We start from the raw sequence: 13,923 nt of genomic DNA, 5'->3' as shown, positions 1-13,923 counted from the left end.
TCTAAGCATTAAAATATACCTACGTAGCTTTATATTTGGCCGTGTTTTACCTAACAGTTTTCATTTCGTTTTTCTTTTCTCTTCTTTTTATTAGAGGTTACGTATGTCAGCGATATATATTTAAATATTAAGGCAGGTTTGATTTGTGCCTAGTCATTTTTTACAATGTGATTTTGACTTTTATTGATTGTAAAAAAGAAAAAAAATTCACTCAAACAAAATTTACTTTTTTCTTTTTACTTTTTTTACTTTTTACTTTTTTCACTGGTATATAGCCCAGTAAATTAGTTTTTACTGTTTAATTCTAATTCTGGGGGGATAACTTCACTTTCTATCGTGCTTTTTTTCAAACTTTGCTCTGCAGCAGAATTTCTTCGTCTAAATTTTCTTTTTTTTAATCTGTCATTGTTCAGTTTTCATAATTTAATTTCTATTTTAGGTTGACTGTATGGGAGACGTCTGTGGTATGATTCCATTCCTAAATCCAGATCGTCCGGATCAGTTTTATCGAGTATTTATATCATTATTTATTCATGCAGGGTAAGTGTTCCACCAGTTTTTTACTAATAAATCTTTTATAAGCTGTTCAAACTTTGACGCTTTTTTTAATCAATATTTGACCATTTTACTTGATCAGATGTATGAAGAACTTGGTTAAAGATAAGGGGTTTTATCTTTATGAAGGCCGTATCCAGGAGGGGGATTAGGGGGTTTGAATCTCCTCCCGAAATTTTTGTCTGACTCGTAAAAACGTAACAAAAAATGCATATAAACAAATTTTTTATGAGTTTTAAGAAGTTTTTTTTATCTCCCTTCCCCTAAACAAAATCCTGGATACGGCCTTGCTCTTTCAAAATAAGTATGTCTGAAATTATAATCTTCGTTTGTCTACCCTACTTTGTCTCACTTCTAGAGGACTTCAAGGGATATTTATATTTGGAGAGCGGGAGAGCAAAGTGACTTCGAACTCTGTGTTGGGAAGGCGGAGGCAAAATAATGTTTTGCTGATCCTCAAAAGAGTATATATGCTACGTTACTCTTTTTTTTACTGCCATCCGACAGGATTTGCTGCTAGTTTTTTTCATAAAATGTGTGTTCAGGAGGAAATGTTGGTAAATCAGGCTTTTCCTAAGTACTGAAGAATTACAATTTTTACTTATTTCAAATCCAATGGGATATTTGCCAATCCAATTGGATATGAGCAACTCCATCTTGGTGGCTCGAGGTTTGATCTGCACGAATCAAAATCAATGCTGCGGACCTTGAAGCATTTATTTTGCCAGAATTTCCATCCAATCCTCCTTCTTCTCCCTAGCAGTTTAATTGAAAAGAATATTTCTCTGCAACTTTATAAATAGTTACCTACAGAAAATACAAGATAATAAAATAAAGAAAGTGCAAATTGACCAGAAGGACTTTTTATAGATTGGATTCTGGCAAAAAGAATAATGTGCTCCGTGTACCAAGAACTATAGAACTGAGTTAACAACATTGGGATCCCTTGCGAACTTTTTTCTTAGGACTTAGGAAACATCCGAAGAAGTTTCAAAAATAGTAACAATTAACAATTTGTCCATTCTCACTCGGGTAATACTTCTATCGTAATTCTTCTTTCCCAGAGTTTTAATGCTATATTGAAGTGTTTCTTATAATATTTTCTTTGATTCAGATACATTCTTTATAAGCAAGTTCCACTTGCTTGCCTTGAGACTGTCACCTCAAGACTAGAATATCAACACAAACGTTATTCTGAAACATACATTTAAATAATTATCCAGCTCTTCATCTCAGCTGAAATGAAAATCTGGATTCGCCAAAAGTATAAACACTACTTTTTAAGGCAGCAAACATTTTGAGTCAAAGATTGTCACTTTTTTACACCAAAATGATAAGGTTAAGGTCTTTTCTGTCAGGGAGATGTTTCGTATGTTTCGGTTAATGGTACTTCTTCCTCTATTTTACCTATATTAAAAGATGTCCCACAGGGCTCTGTGCTTAGACAACTTTTGTTTCTAATTTACATTAATGATGGTCTTCATCCCCATGTTCACCCTGTTCTTTTTGCTGATGACATTAACTTTTTCATTGATGCAGTGGACCTGCCAGTATCTATATTGAAGTGTTTCTTGTAATATTTTCTTTGATTCAGAGATGTTCTTTCATGCTTTGCCAGAATACTTTTTTTACTTCTTTCATTAATGAATTTCATACAGATTTCTTCTAATACAATTATCAGATCCTTATTCATTTGAGGTTTGTGTTGTTAAAGTAGTGTTGGCTACAAACTCTCCTCGGCCAGAACCTAAAAGCTGCATTTTTTCATATATATATATATAGATATATATATATATATATATATATATATATATATATATATATATATATATATATATATATATATATATATATATATATATATATATATTGTTGACAGTCAGATGTTGACAGTCATGGATTGAGATTTGAGTTTCGCAAATTCAAACAATACAGTGTTTGAGATATTAGCTGCAATAGAAAAAGCTTGTATTTTCGGAATTGCTTAGACAAATTTTTCTTTTCTTTTTTTCTTAATTTATTCAGGAAATCCAAAAGTAGTTGTAACCAATTGATTACTAGCAAGACTCTGACAGTAGTGGGCAGGTATTTGAGTTTCTCTTGCAAATTCAAACAATACAGTGTTGAAGATATTAAATGAAATAGGAAAAACCTGGGTTTTTGAAATTGCTTTGACTGGATTATGGTATTAAATATTTATCAATATTAGGTTTTGATTGAGGATACAGGTTATGTTGGTTGAGGAAGACTATTGCCCCTGCCCTACTAATCACAATTGTCAATCACGATTCCAGCCCCAATAATGTATCCCGTGTTTTTTTGTTTTTTTTTAGTGAGTTGGGCTGTGAGTGAGTTGACTCATCGTTGATTTATTCGGAAGTAGAAAAGATAATCACTACCAGATTTTTTTTTGTAATTATACTTTGATGGTAATTACATTTGATGGTGATTTTAGTAATAACAAAATGAATGGGATAATAAAAAAAAAGGTAAAGGATACGGCATTAGACTTTACAGTCCGTACCGGACTGTGCTGATCTCCATTTTTTGGCCCTTCAGCCAGGAAGTGCAATGGGGGGTTGGGGGCCAGCCATCCTGTTCTTTCGCACACCCTTCCTTTTTACCTTACCCAGATTTCTCCAGGTACCCATTTAGAGCTGGGTCGACTCTGGCTAAGCTTACAGAGTCACGCCACTGACCCCCGTCCCAAACTGAAGAATTGGGTACACTGGGATTCGAACCCGCGTCCTCTCAGACAAATAATTTTAGCGCACCAACCCACTCATCCAAGGACGGCCCTTGAAATAAAGGGCCGTCCTAATGGGATAATAAAACTGCGGCCACTCTGTTTTTGTTGTTTATTTAGATTTAAACAGTCGTTACCACACAGATGATAATTTAAAATAGACACTACTAAAAACCACGGAAATTGCAATTAGATCTTTTTGAAATTAGACATTACCCTAATATTATTTAAATGTTAATGTTGCACTGTCATTGTCAAAGAAAATCTACAGATAAAGCAAGACATATCGACCTATTGATTTAACACTTAATGTTAGTTTTACTTGAATGCTATCAAATTTTATACTGAATAAATAATCTTGCACTGTTCATGGATGTGTTTTAATTCTTAGCTTTGGAAGCCCATATTAATAACTTGGTCTTAATTCGCTTCTTTTATATTTCTTACCTCTTATAAAGACAGAAATTGAAGGAATTTTTTTATTTACATTCTGAGCGTTTACAAAAGATTAACCTAGTTCAAAATTTAATTCATTTCAATTCACTTTGGCTGGAGATCAAACATACCTTTACTGAACAGGAATTGCGCAAGCCAAAATGATAAAACACAATAAAAAAATACTTTACTGAGGGGCGAAAGGTATCATCTTCCTTTCCTTACTAAGGAGGTTCTTCAACTTTTAAACAACCCCACAAAAAAACAGCAACATACACATCAAAAACACACAGACTAAGAGAAACATATTTATTTGTATTGTTCTGCTATTTTTTGTGCTGATAGCGCTCTTTCATAAAAGTTTGAAGGCTAAGTCAGAAATTATCCTTGATTATTTGAGTGGCACACTAGACTTGAAATCCTATATCCGTTAGGACGGGGTTGGAGTCCTGGTCTCGCCAGTTATTTGGTTTGGAATGGAAATCGGTATCGTGTTGTAAACTCAGGTAGAGTCAACCCGGCTTTAATCGAACACCTGAAGAAATCTGGGGAAGGTGAAAGTGCAGGATGGCTTGTACCCAACCCCCCATCGCATTTCCTGGCTAAAGGGTCATAAAACTAAAATCAGCCGGTAGGAACTGTAAAGTCCAATGCCTTATTCTTTACCTTTTTATTTGTTTATTTGAGTAGCGACCTCTTGGTCCGTCCCGATGTGTTGACGATCAGCAGATGCTTACCATTTGATCATAGGTAGCTCTAGAAAACAATCCATTGAAACAAGCAACTGGGGGAGGGCTGATTCCAAAAGTAAATACAAAGAAGGATTTTCTTCCAAAAGAAGAACATTACACCTAACGTTTAGAATTAATTAAGAATTTGGTTTAAAAGAGGTAAAACAAAAACCAAAAAGAGGTCAAACAACGAAAAATTGAAGAAGATGAATACGAAAGTAAAATGGTCTCTTGGCTGCTGCTTCTCTTTCTGCTGAAACACTTGCGGTATTTCAACACTCTATGCCTGAATCCTCATCATGTACTGAAACCTAAGAAAGTTTTTGATTTTTTCCACTTGCTTTTTGTTATTCTTTTTATGTTGTTTTTCCCTCAATCTCCTCTGTTACTACTACCAATTGTGATAATGTAGCTTAAAAATATGTTCTAAAAATCGTTCACCGCTTTTAAATTGAAAATAGTAAGCTTATTAGCCTTTATTGGGTCTCTGAGCGCTTAGAAAAGATTAGAGTATTTCAAAATGTAATTCCCTTCAATTCACATTGGGAAGCGGCCAAACCTAGCTTTACTGAACAGGCATTACGCAAGCCAAGATGACGAAATGTAATAATTTAAATAATTTTCTGAGGAGCTTGAGATATCATCTCGCGATAATCTTGGGTTTCTGCTGAAACGCCACTTAGTTGTCACGTGACAATCGCTTTCCGAGAAACTAGAAGGTGTCAGTTACTGATTGAACTAGTTTATAAAATTAAATTAAAATTGATGATAAAATTAAAATTGACAATTGAATAAATTAGCTACGAGAAAGGAATTATACATCAAGAGATTTTGGAACTTCATCATGTCATTTCTCGATTTTCACCCAGGCATAAACCTGACCTTTCCTGATCCCTGAAAACAGCTCATATTTCCATCTGAAATGTCAAAAAATTGAAACATCACTTATGGTTCATTTACACATTACGGAAATCTGCCCGGATTTTGCAATGCGTTTGGAGATTTCGTCCGTTCTCGTGCTTGAAAAACTCTCTAGCTTTCCACAACGATCTGGTCAATTCGTTGCGGAAAGTTTAAGAGTTTTTCAAGTGCGAAAACGGACGGAATCTCCAAACGGATTGCTAAATCCGGACGGATTTCCGCAATGTGTAAATGAACCATTAGCCATTGGTAAATGTTAAATTTAAGGCATTGGTATATATATATATATATATATATATATATATATATATATATATATATATATATATATATATATATATATATATATATATATATATATATATATATATATATATGTATATATATATATATATATACTCGTCAAATTTAAAGGCGAAAAACTCTTACTTTCTGGATAGTAGTTTGATTACACTTCGTTTCTTCGCGATTTTGAAGTGTATATTTCAAGGGCACCTTAGTAGATGGTATTTTTACTAAAAATTGACAAATCCTAAAGAAAAATAATAATAAATATGGTAATTTTAACTCCTCGTGGAAATTAAATTAATCTGCAAAATTAGTGGTGATCGAAAAAGTTTGGAAGTCATGGGATTACTGTCTCTCCATTCTTCTTCTTTTTTCATTCTTGATGGAAAATTCGGTGTTATTTGGGGGGGGGGGATGTAAAATTCAGTTGAGCGTACTGTCAAAACGATGAGAGATATATAGTGAGCTAAAAATATTAGAAAGAGGCAAACTAAATATAATGTGATCATCTACCCCTGACCAAATTACAGAGGATAGATCCGAAGGCGAATCTAGAATCAGACTTAATATCTTCTAAATCAACGCTGGGATTTTCTGTTTAATTTAATTTTATCAGCTGTTTGATATTTTTCTATTTAGGATAGTGTGCTTTCTAATAAACCTTCTAAGGTTATAACTTTCTGATAACTTCATAAGCTGTTTAATTTCTTATTAATAGTAATTTAACATTAATAACTTTCTAACAACTTTCCAATGTGTTTATTTTTTATTTTTTAGGTTAGTGCACTTTCTAATAAACCTGTTGCTTTTATAATATAACTTTCTTATAACTTCCTAAGCTGTTTAATTTCTTATTAATTGTAATTGAATATTAATAACTTTCTAACAACTTTCCAATGTGTTTATTTTTTTTAAGTTAGTGCACTTTCTAATAAACCTGTTAATTTTATAATATAACTTTCTTATAACATCCTAAGCTGTTTAATTTCTTATTAATTGTAATTTAATATTAATAACTTTCTAACAACTTTCCAATGTGTTTATTTTTTATTTTTTAGGTTGGTGCACTTTCTAATAAACCTGTTAAGTTTATAATATAACTTTCTTATAACTTCCTAAGCTGTTTGGTTTTTTTATTAATGGTAATTGCGTAATAATGACTTTCTAAGGTGTTTGATTATTTTTATAACTGTTTATGGGTTATTATTAACCTTCTAACAACTTTCCAATCTGTTTAATTTTTTCTTCTTTTAGGATAGTGCACTTTCTAATAACCCTAGGATTTCAATTCATTATAATGAGGGACTTGGAGCGACTATGTGGTCCCTTACGTGTTGGCCTCATATATTTTGGGTCAGGCATTGCAGGAAACTTGGCCTCTGCAATTTTTATCCCTTATCGTGCAGAGGTAAGTCCTCTCCCATTGACTTTGTCACGTTTTTCTTTTTTCCTATATCTTTTTATTTGAAAAAATGTTGCCACTTATGTCGAAATTTTTTATCTTATTCATTCTCTCCAAAAGCGATTGTAGGAAGTCACGTTTTTGCACCTATACTTGTTTAAATAACATGAAGGTAGGGTTGTTTTGACTAAAATTATTTTCTAAATAGTTAAATTATCTTATTGTCAGGCACGTCCATAGGAGCCTGTCATAGAAACTAAATAATTGTAGAAATAAGAAAACTTGACAATTTTTATTACAAACCTAAAAAAGAAATAGCTAAGAAACGGGACTCTGAGACAGTATAGTTCTAATTCGAAAAAATGGTCACATTTTTTTAATGTCTAATCTTTGTCATGGTTGGTCAGTTCCTCTTTACATCTTTAATATTTGTTGTTACAGACAGATCACCATCTGTTTTATGTCTGAAACTAAAGTCATCTCCTTGGGAGAATTTCTGACGTCGAGTCAACTGCCGAAAATTATACCAAACCATGTAAGTTTTCACAGTAAGGCCTGGGAAACGAGACTAAAAGAATATAAATTCTAAATTATTTATTGTGAATCCAATAACAAAGTCCTTAAATAAGATATATTCCTGGTAAAAAAAAAGAATTAGTTTTAATTAACAAAATTTCAGTTCCAGTTCCAAAATTTGTATACAGGGTATATGAACTACTAATTAGCCCTTTCATCCCTTTGATTCCCCAAGATTTTGAATCAAAGACGGACTGCCGAAGATTTTGCTTCTTGGCCTTCCATCTAGGGCGTTGGCGTTACCTTTTTTTTTACCCTAATTACTAAAAGCCCATCCATCTTCGTAGGACTTAAAGGAATCCCCATCTCTTGAAGACCTTACACCAAAGCTTGATAAATTTTTTTTGTTTCATAGGTTTTGTGACAGAAGGGATATATTTTGTGGATTCAAAGTTCTTATCGTATATATTCCTTGGTCATCCAAGTGGCTGAGGTCTATCCGAGCCGCCTTCTATATAGACATTTTTATAACTATCATGATTCAATCTCTTCCTATCTCCACGCCGCTGTAGTTACTGTCTTTAAATCTTAGGTCTATATATTGTCAAGACATGTTATACTTTTCCAAGCTCTCTGTTAGTGATGTTCCATTAAGTAATTATTAAAGGAACCATGACTAAATCCGTCCTTGTGGGAATTATTGTGGTCTCTTTTCTTGAAAAAACTTTATACAAGGACTGGATAAGCTCTTTTATCACATTGACTTTGTGACAGAAAAACTCTATCTTGGGAGCCAAAGTTCTCCCCCTTATTTCGTTCTTGGTCATCCACATGGCTTAGTTCAAGATGTTGTCTTCTGTAGAGATATTTGCAAATGTGTCGTGATTCATTTTATTCTATGTCACAGCCACCTTAGTTACAGCGTTGTCAAGGTATGAAACCTTTTCAGAGCTTATTGTTTGGGCTGTAGTCCAAAAAGTCTAACTGTATTATTCGACGGAATAACGGGATTGCGAAAGAATAAAAATAACATAAAATAAGAAAATAATTAAGAAAAGTTAGTTCAGAAAGTTTGAGATTTTGGTGATTAAAAGTGTGCAAGATCTCTTTTCTGTTTTTTTTTACCATTTGTTCCCAGATATATTATATTATTTTTATATTATTTTTATCTTTTATACTATTTCGATCTTTATATCACTTCTGACTGATTTTTCAATGCGTTTTCAATTTCGGCAAGAGTTCATCCAAGGGAGCTAATGCTCAGTTCGGACGTATTCGCAAAAAATGTTTTAACAATTTTGTCACATTCTCAATTCAATTTTTTTTTTCAAGATACCTTATAAGATTGTTACCGAAACATTAAAGATTCTCAGAGCCTTCACTCTAGAGAAAAGCCTTATATTATAAGGCTTATAGGATTTTTTGAAATATTTTCAAGTTAATAATAGTGACAAATCCTAAGAGGATTTTGTTAAATTCCTATGCCATTCAACTTTCAATTTGATGGTCAATGGCAAAATAATTGTTTTGTGGCGGAAAGAAAAAGGTTAAGAGACCAATATGAATTGCCACTGATAACAAACGAGCTATTCAATTAGCCAGCGATGTCAGTGTCAGCTACTAGGTATATCTAGAGCCTAAAAAAAAAAATAGAGAAAGCAAAAAAAGAGCGGAAAAAATAGTTAGCAGAAAAGGAGAGGCTTAAGAATAAGGAAGAAGAGGTGATAGGTATTAAAAAGTTAAACAGTTAGAGATTGAAGAGAATATTCTTGATAAAAAGAAGGATGATCATGATAAATGCAAAGCTTTTTTTTTTGAAGATCTAGCTGTCTTTGAGAATCGACAGTTTAATGTTTGAATTTCTACAAACAAAAATTACTGTCCAATTGAATGAGTTCGCTTTGCTTATGTATTTTAATGGTTCTGTGTGGCAACACTGACATAAATGTGGTGCTGCCGTAAAAATTTAGTAATTTGAAATAACTAAAAGAAAAATCTTGAAAACCGTGATTCTTCTCTTAGCTTCTTCTGACGTTCATTTGTCATGATACACTAAGAGGAAGAAGCTAGTTCAGAGTGCTTTTGGGAGAAAGCCCAAAAGAGTGACAGTTAGCTGAAGAAGTAATTCTCTCTAGACGGAATATAACTTAAAATCTTGATCTATTATTTTTAGAAAATTTTAAGGAATAACAGCTTTTTTTATCCTGGAGATTTATTTACAAAAAAAAAGTTTCTTCAAAGGATATGCCGGCTTTTCTCAATTTTTGTGCCATCTACTAACATTTATATTATTTTGCCTCTTCGTCAAAAAAAGTAAATAATTAATTTTTTTATGGAAGTGGTGAGTGCAGAAGAAAGTAAAAAATAACAAAATTGTTGCTGAGCAGCTTATGCAACATAATTCTGCAACATTGATTCAAGTTTACAGAATCCTAAAAACTAGCACTTTACTGAAAACATAAAATCCATGCAACAAAATACGATTAAGTGCAGAAAATAAATGATCTGTAGATCATAAAGGACTAATTTATAAAGCTCTCAGTAGGCTTTCACCGTCATGAAATCAGTAAGTTTTAATACACTGTTTTAATTCCCTCAAACCTTACGCAAGATTAGTTTTCAGTATAGATGCCCACAACTATTCCGGTTTAATACAAAAATCACCGGCCTCGACCTCATTTCTCACTCAATTGGACTATCTATCTTGGCTTTTTATACAATTAACCATGACTTGATGCCTACAACTATTCCATTTTAATTCAGAAATCATCGTTGATTTTTGAATTAAAATGGAATAGTTGTGGGCATCAAGTCCTGGCTAATTGCAGAAAAAGCCAAGAAAGATAGTCCAATTGAGAGGCAATTGTGGCATTAACCCTCCCCCTTATTACGATTTTATAAAATGATGTTAGTTAATTTGTTGATAGACATGTCTATCTATTATCCGTCCATACGTCTTTCCTAGGGCAGTAGAACTAAGGTAGATAGTCATAGAGCTAAGATAGTCATAGAACCTATAGTTTTCCAAGTGTTTGTTTAAGTGGCACGGATAAACGGCGGGATTAAGTGTGCCTTTCTTATTGGACCAATACTTGTTTGTTATCATTTAGCAAGTCACGTCTGCCTAGAGTCTCATGCAGGTTGACCAAGAATCTAAAATTTACATAGGACCAAAATGCGAAGGAAAGGTGCTTCTCAAAAGAAGCACCTTTCCTCATTTTTGATTCTTGGACTTTAAAATATTAGGAGAACTTGACATTTTTGACACATTTTTTGTCATTCGATAAAAATTTGTAAAAAACGAAAAACTGAAGGGAGCAAAAAAGGCAACATTTAATAATTGGAAAGCAACAACCTAAGGCTTTAATTCACGAGCTAGAAAGTTAAGTTCAAAGAAAATATAATGCTTTCTTGTCTTTGGGCTGTCGAATCAGTTCTAATTTTACCCTAATTGAGTCTCCGAAAATAAGGAAGAGGAAACAATTGCGAGCCCTCAAGGTAAAAGTGCTTTCGAGGGGTTTCAGCCTCTTTTTTGAAATTCTTGTAAATTTTTTCATAAACTCTTATTATTAAGGTTAATCGAAGCCATATTTACCTTTTCTGAAACGGTAATTTTCATCACTAGACATTTTTTTCAAAACACTTTTGAAATTTTCAGTTCATATGGACTGTGGTTTGCTCTTTACTAGATTACTAAAGGAAAAGAGAGGATTAGCACTGAAAAGTGGGAATTATAAACTTCTAGTCATGGGTTTTTGACCATTTAGATTTGTATGTCACCCTTTTCATGTCTCCTAGTATTTCTACTCCAGAAATTATACCCCAAATGCCATTTTTGGTGGTATGTGACACTTATAATCGAGTTATCGAGACAAATTTACAATGGGCGCATAGATATAATCAAGAGCTTAAAATGATCTAGTAGCATCCTATCTAGTAAGCTCCAGCCTACGGATAATGGAGCGTACTAGATGGATGGGAGGGAGAGTATACGAGAGAAAGGGTTGTAAAACTCAGGTTTGAGGTTTTAGACCATGGAGATTATGATAGATCCATTTCAGGCTTCTTTGGCATTACCACTCTAGAATATGGTACCAAAAAGTTACTTTTTTGTATCACGTGGCAGTTTTTGACGGTTTTATCAAGACAAATTCAAAAGCACGTAAATATAAAATTTAGCTTTAAACAGCTCTCTAGGATGTTGTACTAGCCTGCTAGTTCTATGGTTAAGTAGACGATTTATAAAACCAGTTATGGGGGCTAGGAGGGGGAATATAGAAGAGTGGGGATGATAAACCTCAGGCTTCGGGTTTTCAATCACGGAGATTAAGTTAGTACACTTTCCATTCTTACCAGTCTTTTCATTCCAGAAACCGTTTCCAAAGTCCACTTCTTAGTTGCTCCATCTAACTTTCTGATTGTGTTGTCAAGTGGAATTTATATAAAGCTATTCAATATAAAAATTAGCTTTTGAATAACCCCTTAAACAGATCTCTAAGGTGTAGTATTACCCAGTTAGTTCTGTTAGTCAATTGACAATTTCTGGAAATGTTAAGGAGTCTAGGAGGGGGAATATATAATAGGAAGGATTGGCGAACTCAGGTGAAGGGCTTTCAACCATAGAGATTATGATAACACCCTTTTTATTCTTCCCAGCCTTTTATTCCGGAAATGGTACCCTAAGTGCACGTTCTGGGAACCCTGTGGTGCATTATGATGTTATTATTAAGCCAATTTTGTAAAAAGCAATTAGATGTAAAAATTAGCTTATAAGTGGTTACTAAAGCATCTATTTTTGTGTTCCAGTGCCCCACTAGCGGTAAACAAAAAAAAGTAGTAGAAAAAATTTTACACATAAGTGCTACTTATGCAAAAACATTTAACCTTCTTGTTTTTCAGGGGGGGGCTGTGGCTTCGTGACTTTTCTGTATTAGGTTTTTTACAATGGTGGCTCCAATAGGATACTGTTTATTTCAATCTGACGCCATTTTTGAGGTGTTCCAGGCCGTTTTTCAAAATTCATGTTAAGTTGTTCTCAAAATAGCATTTCACCGTTAAGATTAGTTGAACTAATACTTACCATTCCTAAATTAGATACAAATGACCTTTTTTCTCTCTAAATATGTTCTTAGCGCATTTTTTTAATTTTGGTTACTATGGGCTGTCGTTCGCTCTTTACCAGGTTGCAGCTGTTACTGCAACCATAATATTGCCCGAATTGTCGTCTTCTGCAATTGCTCTCTGGCTGAACATATACAATAACTATATAATCGAACTACGTTCAAGTAAAAAGTTAACATGATTAGTTGGAATTTTTTTGCAAATGCGGTAATATAATTAAGGCAGGCTTTGCTTTTGGCTTTGATTACATCAAAGCATTTGGCTTTGATCATTTGGCTTTGATAATTAAGGCAGGCTTTGATTACAGTAGTTGGATATCCTCAAAGCGGTTTTTTTGCAATTGGTCAACAGTGGCCACTGTTGAGTTTTAAGATATTGAAAATAAAGCGTGAATACCATAGATTGTCATTTACAACTCTGATATCTGACATAAGGCTGAAATAGGCCTAGTCTCAGCAACACTAGAAGTACATAACTCATATATACGGTATAAATAAATGTAAAAAAGATCAAAGAATAAGTGTTTGTTTTCAATTTGGTCATTTTTGTTCTTTTATTTACCTTTTTAATTTTGTCTGTGTTAAAGAATTTATTCCTGTGTTAATTATACTCGACAATAAAGAGCCTAGCTCTCTTTGAGGATGTATGATTTTGTCACGACTTTTTGTTTTTTGTTCTTTTTAAGAGAGAGGGAGAGAGAACTTATTTAAAAAACAAAAAAAAATACAAAAAAAGGAAAAATTTACCAAAAAGCCTTATGGCTTGTGCGGCCATTCTCGAAACTACAACACAAATTATTTATCAATGGATTCCCCCTAAAAAGCAAACAACAAAACAAAAACAAGTAAAAAAAAGTTACCACTTGAGATCCTGTACTACACTAACCTAATATAACAACACTTTAATTCATGATGTCTCTGCTTTATATCTGTATATAAAAAAAGAAAAAAAGAAAAACTAATGTCCCTAAGCAACCCACGAAAAGTACGCCTATCAGTCTCTTGAACATAAGAAAGGGACTCTCATATAGAAGGAAGAACATCGCGAATCAAAAATGCAGACCTTGTAGACCTTTTAATCGGTTTTACAATCGCTGACGAATTCCTTGTCTCATATTCCTAACTCATCTCTTTCAAACACACAAACCAAACATTCAGGTGTATTTTTATGCAATATATCAAACATAAAATCACTTGTTGCAACCTTAC

The 13,923-nt window shown here is 33.2% G+C and overlaps 1 protein-coding gene across 1 annotated transcript in view; it reads left to right on the top strand.

The window, feature by feature from the left end:
• LOC136027296 (inactive rhomboid protein 2-like) overlaps positions 1-13,923 on the top strand; it is a 51,857-nt gene that overhangs the window by 33,327 nt on the left and 4,607 nt on the right. The window contains exons 3-4 of the mRNA XM_065704405.1: positions 440-540; positions 6,931-7,084. Of these exons, the coding sequence (XP_065560477.1) occupies positions 440-540; positions 6,931-7,084 (255 nt within the window). The remainder of the gene's footprint in view (positions 1-439; positions 541-6,930; positions 7,085-13,923) is intronic.

The sequence above is a fragment of the Artemia franciscana genome, chromosome 1, assembly GCF_032884065.1.
Source record: "Artemia franciscana chromosome 1, ASM3288406v1, whole genome shotgun sequence".
NCBI classification, from domain to species: Eukaryota; Metazoa; Arthropoda; class Branchiopoda; order Anostraca; family Artemiidae; genus Artemia; species Artemia franciscana.
The sequence above is the reverse complement of the archived record's forward strand: the minus strand, read 5'-3'. Positions and strand labels throughout refer to the sequence as shown.